This window comes from Sapajus apella, unplaced genomic scaffold, assembly GCF_009761245.1.
Source record: "Sapajus apella isolate SASKATOON/1434 unplaced genomic scaffold, GSC_monkey_1.0 scaffold208, whole genome shotgun sequence".
NCBI lineage: Eukaryota > Metazoa > Chordata > Mammalia > Primates > Cebidae > Sapajus > Sapajus apella.
In genome coordinates, this window is record NW_022437148.1 from 677382 (window position 1) to 696706 (window position 19325).

The 19325-nt window shown below is 49.9% G+C and overlaps 1 protein-coding gene across 6 annotated transcripts in view; it reads left to right on the top strand.

Moving 5' to 3' along the window:
- The window catches only part of MPRIP (myosin phosphatase Rho interacting protein), a 148070-nt gene extending 129164 nt beyond the window's left edge, over nucleotides 1-18906 (top strand). For 2 of the 6 annotated variants that reach the window (XM_032270299.1, XM_032270303.1), the window contains 8 exons: nucleotides 825-942; nucleotides 2192-2351; nucleotides 3286-3405; nucleotides 4393-4479; nucleotides 5122-5284; nucleotides 8052-8137; nucleotides 8660-8722; nucleotides 11461-12178. In XM_032270299.1, the coding sequence (XP_032126190.1) occupies nucleotides 825-942; nucleotides 2192-2351; nucleotides 3286-3405; nucleotides 4393-4479; nucleotides 5122-5284; nucleotides 8052-8137; nucleotides 8660-8692 (767 nt within the window). In that variant the 3' untranslated portion in view covers nucleotides 8693-8722; nucleotides 11461-12178. Of the gene's footprint in view, nucleotides 1-824; nucleotides 943-2191; nucleotides 2352-3285; nucleotides 3406-4392; nucleotides 4480-5121; nucleotides 5285-8051; nucleotides 8138-8659; nucleotides 8723-11460 lie in introns of all 6 variants that reach the window. The other 4 variants (XM_032270301.1, XM_032270300.1, XM_032270298.1 and 1 more) reach the window with 3 other exon arrangements.
- Nucleotides 18907-19325: the final 419 nt, after the last annotated feature.

The following is a 19325-nucleotide window of genomic DNA, read 5'->3' on the forward strand; positions in this document are numbered from 1 at the left end:
TGGGGGAGGAGTGTGGCCTCAACGGAGGGGGAGGTGGGGGGGCCCGGAGTTTCCCCCTCCACCCCCCCCCTGGAAAAAAAAGAAAAACCCCTCCTCAAAAAAAAAAAAAAAAAAAAAAAAAAGAAAAGAAAAAGAAATTTTAGGAGCCTTTTGAGAGTTTATAAGCTGAGAGCCCACGCTTCAGCCCCTGGCAATCCCCATGGCTGGCTGCACACAACCTGCACACTGCTTGGGAGCTGTCCCAACCAGTGACTTTGCAGTCCCAACAAGTGACTAACCAGTGTCAATACAGCCAGTGATTTTTCCCGACAGACATCTGTCAATTTGGGACCACCTCTGAGCAGAGTGTCCTTGCCCTCAGCGTGAGGAAACATAGCCTCATGGCAGGTGGCCCTGAACAATCACATCCCCCCCACCTTGCCCTGCCTTCCCTTTGTGTAATTGCCACCTCAGTGGTTGGTTACTTTAGTGCTAAGGAAGAAAATACACCAGCACAAAAGCTTGCTTGTTTTATAAACTCATGTTGGAATTAAACAGTGACATTTATTTAATCAGTTTGATTTTCTTCTAACACACACACACACACAAAAAGCCAAATGTGCATTCCTTCCAGGAGGAGTTCATGGAGAATTCTCCCAGCCTCCACTCACCTCAGAGAATTGGTTTGTGAGGGGCTAGCCTGTCATGCAAAATCCAACTGCTGATTAACTAAGCAAGCAGCAGCAGTGGCAGGCACCACCCCATTGTGTGGAGCTCCCCACTCCCACCCCTGTCAGTGAGAAGGCCGTGGCCCCTTGGTGCTGAGGCCTTGTTCTTGCCTGCAGCCATCGAAGCCATGAAGAACGCCCACCGGGAGGAGATGGAGCGGGAGCTGGAGAAGAGCCAGCGGTCCCAGATCAGCAGCGTCAACTCAGACGTTGAGGCCTTGCGGCGCCAGTATCTGTAAGTGGCTAGACCTGCCCATCTACCCTCAGGAGGGCCCCTGGGGAGTGGCTGGCCAGGCCGAAGCTGGGCCCTTCCTGTGTCTTTGCAGAGGCCTCTGAGAGTTGGGGCCCAGGGCCCATGGGTGCTGAGGGCAGCTCAGATGCCCTCCTGTCCAGTGCAGGATATGGCCCAAGAAGGATCTCCCATGTTGAGAGGCTGTTCCTTGAAATGCCACAAATGAGATGAAATGAATGAAATCTTAAACTTTCCACTTGTCCAGGGCCGATCCCAGTGGCTACCCACATACGTTTCTCAACAGCTGCCCCATGGCCCACCAGAAGCCAGGCAGCCAGGCTTGGTCATACGGGGTAGAAGTAAGAACGATCACTACCATTTAAAAACCGCATATGTTGGCCAGGCGTGGTGGCTAATGCCTGTAATCCAAGCACTTTGGAGGCCAAGGCGGGTGGATCACCTGAGGTCGGGAGTTCAAGACCAGCCTGACCAACACGGTGAAACCCCGTCTTTAAAAAACAACAACAACAAAAAACTGCACATGTGCTGCTTCCCTCTGCACAGGCAGGATAGAACAACACCAGAACAACTGCTGTAGACTTTTTGCTTGGTAAAACTGCTGCAGCCAGGAGCCAACAGATTGGGTGCCATGAGCATCACAGCACTCAGGCTCTACCAGGAGCTTTTGCAGTGTAGCCAAAGCCAGGGGTCCTGCCTCAGGAGCTGGCAGCGGTTAGTGGCACCCTGTAAAGGCTCATGTTCACCTCAGTCAGAGCAGGGTGGCTCACCTGGAAGCCTCTTGTCCCTGGTTCACCTGCAAGAGAGACGGCCCTCCTGGATCCAGGGTGGCAGGGCAGCCTCAGGAAGCTTGGTTTTCTGAGTCTTGCATAGAGCCTGGTCCTGGCTATCAGGCACAGATACCTTCAAAAGTGGGTTTACTGAAAACAAACTCCGAGTCAGAAGAGAGTTCTAGAAATGGGATGTCTGTGGGCACAGGGATTGGATTCTGCCCTGACTGGCGTCCCCAGAGAAGTGCTGGAGGTAGGACTGTCAGATTATGAGAAAGGACCAGGGAGGGGTGTGGAGCCATCTCTGTGTGGGGTTCCTTATTCTGTGTGACCCAGGCTGATTAAGACAACAGACTGCGCAGGTCTGACCTGTGCTTGGCTGGTCTGGTGTCAAGGAGGGACACCAGCCTCTGAGAGGCCTGGCCCTCAACCAGGCAGAGGAGTGAGTGCCGCCCTCTCCCCAGGGAGGAGCTGCAGTCGGTGCAGCGGGAACTGGAGGTCCTTTCGGAGCAGTACTCTCAGAAGTGCCTGGAGAACGCCCACCTGGCCCAGGCGCTGGAGGCTGAGCGGCAGGCCCTGCGTCAGTGCCAGCGTGAGAACCAGGAGCTCAACGCCCACAACCAGGTGAGCCTGCAGCCAGGTGAGCCCAAGGTTAGTCAGGGGCACTCAAGGTCAGGTGGACCTATAGTCAGGTGAGCCCACACTGGAGCTGGAGCCAGACCTTACCCTCAAAGTGTCATGAAGGTCCCCAAGCCACAAAGTGATCCTTGCCCCAAGGCTTCACCCTGCCACCCAACGTGGCCATCCGTGTTGTCAGAAACATCACTGCAAATAGCGGGAGCAAGGCTGTACTGCCACATGCACCGTCTGCTTACACATGAAGTAACTCTTGCTTTGACCCTTTCTGAGACTCTCGGGTGTCTTAGTATCTTCCCTGTGCTCCTCTGAACCTCCGACTCACTGTTTCTGGGCAGGGCCTGGCAGGATCATCCCACTCCTTGAAGATACTGTCCCCCGGCGACTGAGCTGACACTGCTCAGGGTCAGACTTAGTACTCACATTTATTTTTGTCAGATTTTTTTCTTAAGATTTGCTTGCTCCTCAGTTAATCGGGGTCCATTTAAATCCTGGCTAATTGAAAGGTTTGAGTCAGAATTAGTATTCACTTTTCTGTGGGCACCATATTAAGCAGCCCTCTGTGTCCCCGCCCTGCACAAATCCCCTTAGGACTGGGTACCTAATCTCATTCTCACCTGAGGCCTTCCCAGGGGGCATGGCTGCTGCACCAGGCTGTGTATGAGACTACTCAGGCAGGACTAGGTCCGCTCCTTTCTGTTGTGGCTTAAAAATGACCCCACAGGAGCTCAGGTGGGACCAGCCATAGAACAGAGTGACACTAGTTATCGTGACGGAAAGGAATTAAGGGTTATCGATTGGGTCCTGCCTACACAGTTCTACAGATATACAAAGAACCCAGGGAAATGGCCTTCTCGAGTTGTGTCATGCGACTTGGCCCCAGGCGGCTCTGGAGTGTCACTGTTGTGTTGCTGTCCCCTAGGAGCTGAACAACCGTCTGGCTGCAGAGATCACACGTTTACGGACGCTACTGACTGGGGACGGCAGTGCGGAGGCCACTGGGTCACCCCTTGCACAGGGCAAGGATGCCTACGAGCTGGAGGTACCATCAGGAGCCAGGCCCTGCCTGACTCAGCTCTGCATCCCAGAGCTCCAGGGGAGTGCAGCATGGCCCTGACTTAGAGGACTGTGGGAGGGACAGACCCAAGACAGCAGGAGTGGAAGGGCCTGGGAAGATTCAAGTCACCCCAAGGCAGCAAGGACCAGTGAGCTGCCAGATGATATGAGAGCCACTGGCCCAGCAGAGCCTTCGAGAGGCTGTGGGGATCCTGACCCCATCTCACTCCCCATACTCCCTCCCCTCCATTTCTGCCATGCCACAAACACCACTCAAAAGGACACATTCCATAGCCAGGTGGTTGCTGCAGCTCAGGTCAGGGAGGCTCGCTTTACATTGGAATAATTGATTCTGGAGCATTGGGTATCCTTTTAGGAAGGCACTTAGATTTCTCCGCATTAAGTTAAAATTTCATCCTAAAATGTGCTAAAATTTCAGCACTCAGCCAGCCAGAGCTCACGCTGCTGGGCCTGTTCCAGTGGCTTTCAGCTCTGTCTCTGTCATGGAGCTGCCTCCTGGCAGTGACACTGAGAAGCCAAGGCTGGGAGGAGCACTGCTTGGTGAGATCAGCTCCTGCCTCGAGGCCAGGTGTCAGGCCACTGTCTGCTGTGCCTGTGCCTTGTACTAAATGAGTGCTTTACCAAAAAGGCTGGCAGGGGAGGCTGAGTGTCAGTGACAACATTAACTGATTCTCTCGGGCTTGGTCCCCAGAGATAAGCAGGTCTAGCTCATGGCGCCCCAGGCTGAGGAGGGAGTCCTCGGCACTGGGAGGAATCACAGCCATTTCTTTCCTCTTCCTGTTTTTGTATGTGAGGCTGAAGCTGTGACGGGTGTTTAAACGATGCTTGGGCACCATGGGGCTGCCCTGCTCACTGGTGATTGGAGAGCCCTCTGCATGCTTCAGTGTGCACTGGAGACCCTGCAGATTCCTTTGCTCCTGAATATTGGTCCCTGATCTCTCTGTCATTCTAGGTCTTATTGCGGGTCAAGGAATCGGAAATACAGTACTTGAAACAGGAGATTAGCTCCCTCAAGGACGAGCTGCAGACAGCACTTCGGGTAAGGCCACTACACCACAGGAAGGCAGGTACGGGAGCAGGCTGTAGGTGACATGAGCCTCCTAAACTCAGGCTGGGGCTCAGCGAGGGTTCTTCTGAAGCAGATTTTACTCTTTTGAGGAAGGTTTCCAAAATCAAGTCCTCTTAAAAGACCAGCCTGCAAGCAAGTGCTGTGGGAACATGGATGTGAGCAGCCTGCCAGGACTGGCTCCAGCATCACTGTGTGTGTGCTTTTTGTGTGCTTTGGAAGGAATGTTTCAGAGAAAAGTCCTGTGAAGTGAGGCATGGCTTGACTTCCATTTGAGCCTCCTGGCTTTCATCAGCTTCCTCCATGGACTCCTGGAGTCAGGGATGATGACAGAACCATTGGTGGCCACTCAGTCACTTAGGGAATCCAAGACACAGGAAGAGTTTTCCAGGCTGAAGCCCACAAGGGAGGGGCTGGAACACTCAGGGCCACATCCAGATGGTTATGCCTGTGTCCTCAGGCCTCCTGGTGTTTCCTCCCTGTCCACTTTCTGCCTCTAGAAGACAGAGGTGAACAAGGCTCCCTACCATGTTCAGCCCCCCTGGGGAGATAAGCCATGTTGTGTATGCCCCTCTTTCCTGGATGTAACTACCATTCTGTCGTTTCACTCCCAAGGACAAGAAGTACGCTAGTGACAAGTACAAAGACATCTACACAGAGCTCAGCATTGCGAAGGCTAAGGCTGACTGTGACATCAGCAGGTTGAAGGAGCAGCTCAAGGCTGCAACAGAAGCACTAGGGGAAAAGTCCCCTGACAGTGCCACGGTGTCGGGATACGGTGCGTCCTCAGGTCTTGCCCTCTGGATTATTGCTCAGGGGATTGCGGGGATTTGATCATAGAGGTTTACCGGTGCTTGTCTCAAAGCAGAAGATTCCCAGTGCTGCTTGTAGACCCAGGCATCCCCATGGAGTAGGAGCACCAGCCTCACACGGCTGCCCCAGACAGCCCTCGCTCCCCTGTACAGCGGTGGACACTGTGCCACTTGCTCTAGGGAGAACCCACAATATCAGCATAATATTTTCAAAGTAATAACAAGTCTTGTTTTTCTGAAGAACTCAATCACTAGACAGAAGTAGCTCTTACTAGTTGCTTGATCCCAGGATATTACTATAAAATCTGTAAAAGGCCATAGAGTGGAGAATGGGAGGGAGCTCCCTGCTTTCTAGAATGAACAACAGGACTGACTCTTTTTTTTTCTTGGCTAAAACATTTAGATACCCTGTAAAAAATAGATGGCAGAGAGAATGAAAGAGGTAACATTTCATCAAGCATTTTCATATCATACATAATTTTTTTTTTTTTTTTGAGACTGGGTCTTGCTGTTTCCCAAGCTGAAAAGCAGTGGCACAATTTCACTGCAATCTCCACCTTCCAGGCTCAAGGATTCTCCCAGCTCAGCCTCCCCAGTTGTTGGGAGTACAGGCACGTGTCACCACACCTGACTAATTTTTATATTTTTAATAGAGATGGGTTTTCACCATGTTGCCCAGTCTAGTCTCAAACTCCTGGGCTCAAGCGATCCAGCCACATTGGCCTCCCAAAGTGCTGGGATTACAGGTGTGAGCCATTTTACCCAGACAGATTATACATAATCTCATTTGACCTTCATCTTGACCTTTTATACAAAGACCCACAAACAGGAAAAGATGTGCTAGCTCACTAATAGCTCCCCCCCAAAAAAAAATCAGCTTTTTTTCTGTCAGGCAAGAAATAGCGATTATGATGATACTGACAGACGCTAGGAGGAAGAATCATTTTTCCATAAATACGTTGAGTAGTCGGGCATGGTGGTAGGCCTGGCTTCCCAAGAGGCTGAGGTGGGAGGATCACTTGAGCCCAGCAGTTCTGGGCAGTCGTGCACCAAGCTGAGTCAATCAGGTGCCCACACTAAGTTTGCTATCAATATGGTGACCACCAGGTTGCCTAAGGAGGGGTGAACTGGCTCAGGTCAAAGTGAAATGGATCAAAACTCCTACGCTGGCCAGGCGCAGTGGCTCACACCTATAATCGCAGCACCTTGGGAAGCTGAGGTGGGCAAATCACTTGACCTCAGGAGTTCAAGACCAGCCTGGGCAACATGGCAAAACCCTGTCTATACAAAAAATAGAAAAAACAAGCCAGGATTGCTAGCATGCACCTGTAGTCTCAGCTACTTGGGAGGCTGAGGTGGGAGGATCACTTGAGCCCAGGAGGTGGAAGTGGTAGTGAGCCGTGACTGTCCTGCTTACACTCCAGCCTGGGTGACAGAATGAGACCCTGCCTCAAAAAAAAAAAAAAAACCACCTGTGCTGAGCTGTAGTGGAATCACACCTATGAATAGGCACTGCATTCCAGCCTGGGAAACAGCAAGAATCTGTCTCTTAAAAGAAATAGAGAAGGCCGGGTGTGGTGGCTTACGCCTGTAATCCCAGCACTTTGGGAGGCCGAGGTGGGCAGATCACGAGGTCAAGAGATCAAGTCTATCCTGGCCAACATGGTGAAACCCCCATCTCTACTAAAAATACAAAAATTAGCTGGGCATGGTGGTGTGAGCCTATAGTCCCAGCTACGCAGGAGGCTGAGGCAGGAGAATTGCTTAAACCTGGGAGGGGGAGATTGCAGTGAGCCGAGATCGCGCCACTGCGCTCCAGCCTGGTGCCTGGCGACAGAGTGAGACTCTGTCTCAAAAAAAAAAAAAAGAAAGAAATAGATTTAAAAAAAACTCACGTGCACGGGGTGTATGCTATGACTCAGTATACGTTTGTGTTGCAGGTATTTAAGTAGACATTTGTAAGAAGCCTAAAGGACTGCTATCTGGGTGGGTGGACAATGTTGGGTGGGTGGATGATAAGAAGGTCTTGGCCTCATCATCTTGCTTTAGACAGCCCTGTGCTAGCAGGAGGAGGGTGGAGAATCATAGATAATGGGGGTAGAGTCTGTTCAGCGTTGAGGTTCCACACCAGAATGAGGGGACCAAGTCCCTTTGGAGGGAATGCTGTTCTGGACTACAGTCGTACTGCAGGAAGTCCTGGTGGCACCCCACATACCCATTCTCCCATTGTGCTGGTGTTTTATGGTGGTCTGAAGAGATCTAGCGTGTTTTATGGTTATTAGCTTTGAATTCCCTTAGAGTTTTTTGTTTGTTTTTTGAGACGGAGTCCTGCTCTGTCACCCAGGCTGGAATGCAGTGGTGCGATCTCGGCTCACTACAGCCTCTGTCTCCCGGGTTCAAGCGATTCTCCTGCCTTAGCCTCCTGAGTATCTGGGACTACAGGCGCATGCCACCACTCCCAGCTAATTTGTATTTTTAGTAGAGATGGCATTTCACTATGTTGGCCACGCTGCTCTTGAACTCCTGACCTCGTGATCCTCCCGCCTTGGCTTCCCAAAGTGCTGGGATTACAGGCGTGAGCCACCGCGCCTGGCCTCCCTTAGAGTTTTTTAAGGAAGAGTCCTAAGTATGCTACAGCAGGAAGTTTGGGAAATGTTTCAGGATTCAGTCTGATTCCAGAGGATTTCAGAAAGCAAAGATAACAGGTCTGTTTGTTTTCATTATGTACCTCAGATATAATGAAATCTAAAAGCAACCCTGACTTCTTGAAGAAAGATAGATCCTGTGTCGCCCGGCAACTCAGAAACATCAGGTCCAAGGTGAGTCTGGGGTCCAACCCCTGGTGGGAGAGGCTTGAGGACACTGGGAGAAGAGCCCACATTGAAGTCTGGGTGCTCCCATGGGCCACAGCTGCAAAGCCCCAGAGCCCAGCACTCAGCCAGCTCCAAGCTCACCCTGCTGGGCTGGTTCTGGTGGCTTTGAGCTTTGTCTCTGCCTTGGAGCCGTCTCCTGGCAGCGACATTGAGAGTCCAGGGCTGTGAGGAGCAGTGCTTGGTGTGATCGGCACCTGCCTCAAGACCAGGTTTCACCCAGCCCCGCTCGTGTCGGCCTGCTGTGTCAGCTGTGCCTGTGTTGTATTGTTTCTTGCACATCACTGTTGTGACACTGGTGCCGCCTCCAAGAGACGATACTGTCTGCTCTCCTTCCCCAGCCAGGAAGCAGCACATTTTTAGTGTGCTGTCCAGAGCTGGGTGGGCACAGGAGGGCAGGCGGAGGTGGGAGCGGCACCACGTGTGTTTGGCATTGGTTGTGTGTCTCATGTCTGCTCTCTCCTCTGACAGTCCGTAATTGAGCAGGTCTCGTGGGATACCTGAAATGCACCCGCTTCCCGGCCCATGCAGGAGGTAAACCACCTCTCCCACCGCCTGCATGCACTGCTCACACCCCCATGACAAATGCCTGCGTCATGGTTACTTTATTTCAATTCATCCTGCTCCAACAAACACATACCAAATCCAAGTGAGGTTTCTTTAACCTGCTCTGGGAAGTTAATTGACACTCTAACCTCTGAACAGAGTTAACCCTGGCAGTGAGGCACTCCCCAAGCCTAGCGGCCATGCCAGCAGAGAGGCAGGCACCCATCAGCATGCATGTGGGGTAATCTGTGCACAATGGCTGAACTCACTCTACCCTCTTAGGGGACACCTGTCCTGCCCTCTCTCACAAGGTGGAGTTGACAGATACCCACGCTGGCAAGCAAAGTCCACCATCACCAAAGGCCTTGCCCACCTAGTGAGCCACTTAGTGGCCTCTGTCTCTCAGGGCTAATAGGCCAGTCATTCTAGGAATGGATAAATCAGGACTAGAGCTTCATGCAGGTGGTTCAGAAGAGCGTGATAACGGCGAGCAATCGGGGCTAAATATTTACCAGTATTTTTTTTAAACAAAACAAAAGCTTCTCACTAGGTGCCACTGAAGGCCCTATCCCAGAGAGGAAGTGGGAGCAGGCCCATGGTGGGAGACACCCGAGACTGAATGGTTGCCAGCTCAGTGGCTTGATCTCATTCATTCTGGGATGAGAAGGTGAGGAAAGCAAGAACCACATCTTCCTGCCCACACTGGCCGTTTCTCAGGTGCGCCCACAGCACCATGCCAGCTGAGGGACTTCAGCCTAAGGCTTGGCTAAAGAGTTGAGGGTTTTAAGCCTAGTCAGTTTTGTTTTATTTTTCTACAGTCCTAAGTCACCTATACCCAAACATGGTTTAGGCTTGATCAGAAATTTAGCTTGGGCATTTTTCTTTAAACATAAGGAACATTTTGTTGAGCAAAAGGGAACATTCTTTTTTGGTTCATGGTTTTCTTATTGAAAATTCTGCTGCTTCTTTGAGACTACACTCTAGCTAGTGTCTTTGAGCTTTTCTTGAAGGAGTTTGAAGTTCACTATTAGTGATTTGGGTTTTTGGACCATGCCTGTAAGTGTCACTCAGGGTAGGGAACTGGCTGTCACTGACAAGACTCTTCCAGGGCCCCTGACAGTAACTCTGTGTAGCGAATGAGTGGGGGCTTCTCACAGCGGCTGAGAACTAGCGAGAGCAGAGTTGAGGGAGCAGACTATCTAAACCCCAGGGCAGACTCAACGGATGGAGAGAAACCCCCGGATGGGGTCCTCCTGAAGTGTTTTTAAGCTGGTGTTTGGCTTGGCTGTGTTTCTGTAATAAGAAAGTCCTTGGTGTGCAAGGCCAGTCCTGCTGGCCCCAGCAGAAAGATGAGGACTTCATAGATGCAATGGGGCAGGATGGGGCCATGCTGGCGCTCTCAGGACACATGAGAAGGCACAGGCACAGGTGGGTGTCATCCTTTTCCTCAGCTGTATCTGAAGACTCCACCCAACCCTTCAAGAAGATGGGCATGAAGTTGCCCAGAAACCGTACTTCTCATTGGTGTTTTTTGATATGGCATCTGATGTGCACTGATCTGTGTCTTTCGTTCTGTTCTGTTTTTCTGTCATGCCTCACTCAAAAGGACTGCAAGTCTCAGCTGCTACAAAATCAAAGCCAGCAAGTTGCTTAAGAGCAGCATAGCCTTTTCTGTCATTGAGACCCCATTTCTGGGATTGAGAATCCCTCAGGGCTCTTAAGGGGCCCTGTGTCTGTGGTCAGCTCAGTATATGGTGCTGCTGGAGGCACTCAGTGGAGAGGCCAGCCAAGGGGGAGATGAGCCCCAGAGGGAGATGGCTGAACCCTGAGGGCCAGGCATGGCAGCCAAACCTGTATGGGAGTCCTTGGGCTGAACAGCCACCAGGAGAGAAGCCAGAGGATATATAGAGAGAAACAGCCTCCTGCAGCCAGTGTGGGGATAGTGTAGGGGGCTTCACTTCCTTCCCACCCTTGGAATTGTAGCAAGCCCAGCATCACCCAAGCCTGAGCTCTGCCCTTGTCACTGGGGCGCCTGTCAGAGTGTTCCCCTCCCCTGGGCCTGCTGTAGGAGGATTCTGGGGCTTCTGATGCAGTGCCTACAAGGAGCAAACCCAGGCCTTAGGCGTGATCAGACTCACAGCTAGCAGGAAGCGGGATGTGATAGTGACATCCCGCAGCCATGCTCCAGGGTCCTGCCTCTGAGTAACACTTAGGCTCAGGGCTGCCTGCCTGGCTCGGCCCTAGCCGCTTCAAGGGTAACCAGATGTCTACCCAGGTCCTCCGCAAGACTGACTACTGTGAGACCCCTGTACCCTCCTCAGCTGAGGCTGTCAGGTGAAGAATCTCTCAGGAGCTGAATGTGGACAAATCCACACACAGGACAAGACACAGGGATGGGCAGTCTCCTCGCTCATTGCACTGTTTTACCTGGCTGGATTTGTCTGATCACTGCTTGTCTAAAGAGCCCAAAGCTCAGAATTTATCTGCTTTAAACACATGGTCTTGTCTCTGATTTTTTTCCTTTTTCGTCCAAGTAATTTTCTGAAGGGGAAAACATCCTCCACCAATAACAGCATTCCCCAGGCCTCTCCTCCTGGCATGCCCACTAACTGCACCTGCACCCGGCTCTCTGACCGATGCCGGCTCCACTACCGGTCTGGTCTGGTCCGGTCCAATGCAGGGGATCTAACGGTGTGTTTATTGTCTCCTGCCCTGTCTCCACCCAGAGTCTAAAGGAAGGCCTGACGGTGCAAGAACGGTTGAAGCTCTTTGAATCCAGGGACTTGAAGAAAGACTAGCTGTGTCCCGTCCAAGTTGAGCACGCGCCTTCCCCAGCTTGCAGCAGGACACCCTGAGCGCTGCTTTTCACCTGTACCTTTGTTTTATTATTATTATTGCTGTTGTCATCGTTAACTGTGGGCATGGAATGCGTGAGGCTGGCTTCTGGGTTGTCCACACCACTCTGCTGTGTTGACTTCCTATTGTTTTCATCAAAGCTTTTTTCCATGGTATTGTAAAATTAGGCCAGCACTGGGGGCTGGGAGGGCATCTATGTTAGTCCCTTCCTGGCTGTGACCCGCCGCACTCACTGTCAGTATTAAGGCCCAGCAGCCTGTTGATAAGCTACCCTGTCTCACCACGTGCTGGTGTGGAAACAGGGCCCAGCCAGCATGCCTCAAGGTAGATGGAATGGTCAGAGAAAAAGCCGTGCGGACACTCCAGCTTGGCCTGGGTCACAGCACTGACTCCTCACCGCTAGTCTGGCTGTTAGAGGAGGAGGTGCGCTGCCTTCCGGCCTGGGAGGAGGACAGCATTTTGTATTTGTTCCACTGATGCAGCTTAGAACCACACCCCTGATAATCATGGCAAACCTTTCACAACCTGGAAAATGTTGAAAGCAACCATTCCTATTTTTGTTTGTTTTTTATTAAATCTTGCACAAAATCCCCAGCCCCTCTCCTTCCTTTCTTCCTTTTTTCGCTCGTTCTTTTCTTGGTCTCCAGTAACCCTGGTCTTTTCATAACTACGCAAGATCGTTGCCCTGCAGCCTGGGTTTCAGACTCTAATTGCAAAAAATGATGAATTCCCTCCGGGAATCATTCAAAGTAGGGGAAGGTTGTTGGGGTTTGGATTTTTTTTTACCTTTTGGAGAAGAAACTGTCATTGCTTTGGAAAAGGTTGAGAGGAGACCCCTGTTAAGTCAAGAAGAAGGTACAGAGGACGTCAGAACCTGATGAGAACAGCCCATTAGTGTGTTTTAAGACTCTGATCTTAACTTTCATAATTAATCTGAGCTCTGGAAACCTACCTTGCAGCATTTATCTTTAAAAGGGCCTAAACTAAACCTATACTAACAATTTTGCTTTTTCTAACAGTTTGAGGAAGGCCTTTTTAACTACCACAAAACATTCTATAGCAATTCTTGAAAACTTCTTAAATTGGAGTCTTTATTTCGGCCCCATGAAAATCATTATTCTCATTAAGATAAGGAGTATAAACAAAGCCCTGGCTGGTGGAACAGGTTCTGCTACTTTAGGAGCTAGGTGGGGTGTGAGCAGATGGTTTTCATGCCAGGAGCGTGCTTTCACTTTGTATTCATGCTTGAGCTGGTGTGGTGGTCTCTGTGGATGCATGGATGCTTTGGGGGGTAGAAATCCTATTGCTCAGTTTCTTGATTAAGTCATGAGCCAAGGCCATCTGTGGCACTCTGGCCCCACCCCTAATGTGCAGAAGGGCAGGAAGCAAGGCCTGGAGTTTTCATGTGTTTTAAGACCCGGGTTTAGGTGCTCTCTTCTCACTGGGGTAACTAAGTGCTCTCCATAGGCGTTGAGCCCTTTCCACAAGTTTTTAAGGGTCTTAACCCACACTTTTGCTCCTCTGTTGCTAGTCTTCCATGTTGTTAACAGCAAGAGAAACTTGGATTTGTTTAAAAATATGCGAATCTGAGGTGGCACCGTTGTGCAGCTATAGTCCCAGCTCCTCAGGAGGCCGAGGTGGGAGGATCACTTAAGCCTGGGAGGTCGAAGCTGCAATTAGCCATGATCGTGCCACTGCACTCCAGCCTGGGTGACAGAGTGAGGCCCCATATCAAATATAGATCTAATTATCAGACCCCACTGACCATTTAGATTGGCAGTGCTTTGAGAAATGCACTTTTCTGTGTCGATGGGAATTCACAGAAGGAATGTGCGGGACCCAGGTGTCCCCCACAGCCCCATTGTTGTCTCCAGGACACTGCTGAGACACGAGTGCTCCAGGACAGACAGGGACCTGGTGTGCGTTCAGATCTGACCAGACGGGAGTGTTTTTGCCTGGTATCTGGATGCTGTGACTGTGTCATTCTGAGGTCCACCACCTTCCCTGCCTGGCACGGTTTCCTTTGTAATCACCCCTGCTGCCCCTGGGGACAGACCCACTGGCCCTTCTGCAGACGGCTCCCTGCCTTCTGCTCTCCAGGGGGCTCTGGGCAGAATCGGTGCTTAGAAACAGGATCCGTCTGCCTTCAGCCCTCACAGTTCTTTAAATTAAAGCAAGTTTGCCCATAGGTCAAAGAGCATTTGATTCACTTTTTTCCATCACTTATCCCTTGAGGCTGGACTTCAGGAATCCTAAAAAATTAATATGAGTGTAGCCTGTGAGGAGTCAGAGACAGACCAGCTGGGCATCTGCGTTCCTCTGCCACAGGCCTCCCCCCTAGGGGCTGGTTTAGTGTAGGGTATTGCCAGGAAACAGACTGAGGCTGCTACGCCAGTAGAGAACAGGTGGGGAGGTACTCTCTGGCCGTTCTAACAAAGGCCCCTTTGCTAAGGGCTCCTGAAAATGCTCTCACATAGGGACAGCCACAAACTGGGTCAAGGAAGCCTGGGTTCCCTGCTGGTGGGCTACATCCTTCGAATGGAGTGAACCAGGCAAGAAAGAGGATGAAGTTCTTCGTGTTCCACCTGGACATGCCCCAGGAACAGAGACTTGCCCAGGTAGCAACACTGGCACAGGCGTCAACTGCTGCCACACTGGGCAGGGAGCCTCGTGCTGCACAGGGCTGGGCGCTCTCCAGTTTCCTTCCTGAAGGCATCCAAATACCCTGGAAATGATTTAGCCCCTGAATTCCATGGAGAAGAAAGAACAGTGAAGAAGTAGAATTGGTTTCTGTATGGGGAGAGGAAGGTCCTCCTAAGGGCAGCTGCGAGTGGGGTCTCAGGCTGCTCCTTGGCACCAGCCACAAGATGGTGAGCTTTCCCAGCTTCATCAATGAGGAAGATGTTCAAATAGACTTCAGCATTTTAATTATTTTCCTATAAATGTACTTATGTGTAGTATGTTAGCACGAGCTGGTAAGCCATGCCACACATATTAACGGGAAAGTGAGGCAGGTTGACTCTCGTTGAGTTTTTTAGGGCATGTGCGTGATTACCTTGTGTGCACGCATGCACATGGAGAACAGTCACTTTCTGCTGGTCAGTTTATCACATGTGGTACGCCAGCCCCAAGCAGGTGTGGAGACCAGCATTGCAGAAGACACACTGTCCACAGCCTCCCAGGTCGGAGCGGGTCATTGGGCAGGGGTGGAGGCAGACAGTGCACTGCCCTGTGAGCTGAAAGCCTCTGCTTCAGGGCGTCATAATGGGCCTGTGCTCAGCGGGTGAGGCTGTGGACGTCCCAGGGGGACTAGAGGAGGTAGCATCACGAACATGGGGGTTTATTGAACAAAAGGTCACGTCGGAGAGGATCTCGCCTTCAGACTCAGCAAGTATGAGGGCAGAAGAGCACGGAGAGCGAGGCCCCGCAGGCTGCTGAGTGATGTAGAAGGCCGGGCAAGAACCTGTTCCTGCAGCAGCCGCCGGCTCCCATCACTCCCTTACCTCCAGCTCACACAGGCCATACAGGGAGAAGAGGGCATTTCGGCTGTTGAAAGAACCCGAAAGGAATACTGACAGATAAGGCCAGCAACAAAACCGATGGCTTGAAAAACATTTTTACGGAATGTATTTACTACCATTCATTTTACTACGGAGGTAGATAGGGCTCTTACTTAACTTTTGGGTACATGGAAACATGCTGAGAATTGAACACAATCCGGATCATCACTCCCGCCTGGCCATCTCCTGGGAGGCTGCCATTTGCCATGGAGCTGGGACACAGAGCAGAGCCCGCCAGGTGTCGCAGGGCTCTGGAAGCCAAGGCCACCCTGCGTGGGTCCCTGTTGGTAGCCAGGTCCCTATACAAACAATCTTATTTGGCCTACTAGGCTTTGAATATGACCTGTAGTTTAATTTGGGATGTAGGGGAAGCTCTGCTGTCCCCTGCTCCTTTGTATGTTGGGTGACTTTAATGGCTGGCCACATACCCCTTTCTCCCAGCTACTCATTCACTGACTTGCCTAAGTTCTAAGACAGACACACTTAATGTGACACATCAGCATTTATTTTTCCTGAAAAGAAGAATTTGTTCAACATGGTCCTAAAGAAGCTTGGAATTTATAGACTTTCCTTTATAAGATACAGTTTAAAAAAAAAAAAAATGTGACCCCTTTGTCACTAAGGGAGAAAGAAATTATTTTCAAAGTTTTATGAAGAATGGAAGTATTATACTTCAAAGGAATTTAATGTTGAAATTTCAAAGAAAAATTGGTGTGTTGATGAGAAGTTTCACCTTCCTGGGAACTTTATTCATTTTAGGGTATGAGATAAAATTCCTGGCTATGGGAGTCATTGGTCTGATGTACAAGGAATTTGCTTTATAACCAGATTGTAACTTGCCCTAAGGTCCATGTTGGAGCACTAGGTAGAGACAATGTTTCGATTCTCTTTTCCTGCAAGCTGGGATCAGCCCTGTGTTTTTCCCCTTTCAGCTGAGATGATGGAAGTTTCTCAGGTGTGTTGGCAAAACAGCCCTCCCGGCCTTCTGAAAGGACTTAGGACAAAACCTGCTGGGAACTTCCTTATTCAAAAGCTCCTTAGAATTTAGGCATCTGCACACTGTTTTCCCACCTTTCACCTTCCTGGGCTTTTCTGCCCTCCAGCATTCTTCTGAACAGAGCTTCCTAGCTCGCTCACATTTCCAGTGGGTAAATACTCAGCAACTGCACGTGGCTTTTCCATGCACTTCGGGCTTGGAGGTTGGCCGTGTACAAGCACACTCCTTCTCACCTCTGATTTTTCCTCACCACCCTCTTTAAAGGTGTAAACTCCTCAGATACGAGATTTGTGATCACATGAAAGGTCATCTTCACATTGAAAGGTGAAGGCCAGCACGGTTCTCAGTGCCAAGCAGCAGAACGTTCCAAGACGGGCGTTCTTCCTTGCACAGCAGCCCCGTCAGGTTGTTCTGCAGCCTCCCCTTAGAGGTGGCTCTTCATTGTACCTTCGTACAGTTGCGTTTACACACTTGTTGCTGACAGCTTTCAGCAAGGGCCTGTGTCCACAGCTGAGGGCAGTAAGAACCAGCCTACGCTGAAGGCTGGTAACATGGCGCTGTAGGCCCTTTGAAAGGAAAGCCTGACCTAAACCCAGTATGGAAAGGAACATTATCAGTTCTCTCAAATTTTGTCTGCCAGGAACAAAAGCCTGCTTATTCTCTTGCCCTTTTCAGAACTGTGAGCTTCAAGTATTCTTGCTTCTCTGCAAATGGAAGACATCTCCCTTCTCTGAAATCCTTCAACAAAAGAAAAGACTCTTGGCAGGGTAGGGGAGTCAGTAGCTCAACGCTAGAGCATCCCTGTAGATGGGACACGGTTCTGTCTGAACACTTGGGTCCGAGTCCTTAGGTATTCGGGTGCAGTACCTTGTGAATACTTAAGCTACTGCATGCTTGGTGTAGCTTGCAATTTCTCTGTATTTAAAAGCAGCTGTGTTTATTTTCGTCAAAATAACCTGTATATTATTCAGAGCAAGCAATGTAAATATTACTGAGAAGTTACTGCAGGGATTTTTGTGACAAAGTTTGTATGGGTTTTTTAAAAAAATCTTAGACACCCCTTTTTAAGATGGGGAGAACAGGATTAAGTGCACCATTGAACCCCGCCCAGCATTATAAGGAAATGTTTTTAATGACTGCTAAGTATTTGTAAAAGGTTTGGTCATTTAATAGATGTCTTTAAAGAATGTATACATTATCTAAAAAAACGATAGCCCTGTATCCATACATTGTTTTCACTGAAAGAATTCTGTATTGCCTGTTCTTGGTAGAGCCAGAGTCCTCGAGGAAAATGAAGAAAATGATAGCCCCGTCTTGACCAGACTTCTGCACAGTAACGTAAGGCTATCATAGGGAGACTTGGTTTAAGGCACGGTTCTGGGATCGAGGTCGAAAAGATTCTGAGAATCTTCAAGACCACTCACTGGGCAGGGCTCTGTGCACAGCACCAGAGCTGTTTGAATTCCTCAGCCCTTTGGTCATATCCTAGAATTCCATGGAGGCTGCAGAAGTTAAATGCAGCTTTTTTTTTTTTACAACATGTATTTTTTGTCAAATTGGTAAGGAAACACTGAGTTACAGAATACTTAAGAATTGGAGACTCCAGTACTGTAGGATGGCCTGGGAGGGCAAGTCCCAAGTGGTGGATACCACATGCTCCTCGGGCACGGCCTCCATGGGAGCCTTCCCCAGGCACAGCTCAGCCACCTGAGGAAAGGGTGTTGTGGAGGTGCCGACAGACACACACACACACACACACACACACACAGACACACAGACACAGACACACACAGCGCCTGCAGCCTCAGAGTCACGCCTGTCACTCCTCGCCCCCACAACCCCCTTGAGAAGTTAGTGCTGTCACATACTTAGTTTTATTTTATAGACGGCTAGGAATAGATTGGGAAGAACACTCAGTTCACTACTGTGTTATGATTATATCACAAGCTTCAATTAAAATGGATTTTAAAGGATTTTAGGATTTACCTTTAGTATTAACCACTTATTTACTGACTTACTGTTAGGATTCAAAACCAGTTAAGTGTAAGAATTATTTCATGTGGCTTTCCTAGGGTAATATTTATAAAAGGTAGAAAGCATCCAAGTGGCTCCTCAACAATTACAGTTAATGATTTTTCTCACAAATATGCCCTTCTGTCAGGGTGAATGTCTCAATTTGTTATCAAAGACAAAACATACTATGCCAAGCTGGGGCGCTGTGTGTGACCGAATAGCAATGCTTCCGTCACCTCTGCCGCAGCTTGTGATTCCAGTGGCTCTGAGAAACGTTCTGTCACATGATAAGCAGCTTGTACAACTCTAACTGGCGTTTCATTTCTGTTCTAATACTAAATGGTAACGCTTAACAGACTAAAAGCCATGTGCAGAAGAAAGGGCTGAATGAGTCGGGCCTCCCCAGGTTCCAACACAGCGCTCGCGTGTGAGAGGTAGAGCCCCGGGGTGGGGTGGCCACCCTCCGTCAGGCCAGTGTCTGGAGAAAGCATGACTAGCTGAGCTGCTGCTCTCTTTTGGGGGTGGGGGGCATGGAGGGGAGGGGAAATTTTGGGGCTTTTTTTTTTTTTTTTTACAATGTTTGTGATCAACTGTTCACTACAATTGAAGTGTTACTTTGTCAGAATATTTATTCCTTTGTGTGACATGCTAGATTCCCTGGATGTAGCTGATTGTTTTTATTTTGTAAATATTACCTAACTTTACATAAACTATATCATAATAAACTATTTTTGCATCATCCTTTGCATGCTGTGTTAGGAGATTTTGTTTAGCTGAGAGACATCGGCAAAGTAAGCATGCACGTCAGAAGTCAGAAACCGGGCAGTAGCCTCCAGCTCTAGAGTGGGTTGTTTTCAGCTTCATTACCTCCTTTTTTTTTTTTTTAAGCAGTCTCTCACTGTGTCACCCGGGTTAGAGTGCAATGGCACGATCTTGGTTCACTGCAGTCTCTGCCTCCTAGGCTCAAGTGAGTCTCCCACCTCAGCCTCCCAACTTGCTGTGCTGTAGGCATCACCACCACACCCAGCTAGTTTTGCATTTTTTGTAGAGACGGGGCTTCCCTGTGTGGCCAAGGCTGGTGTCAAACTCCTGAACTAAAGCAGTCCTCCCACCTTGGCTTCCCAAATTACTGAGATTACAGACATGAACACAGTGCCAGGGCCTC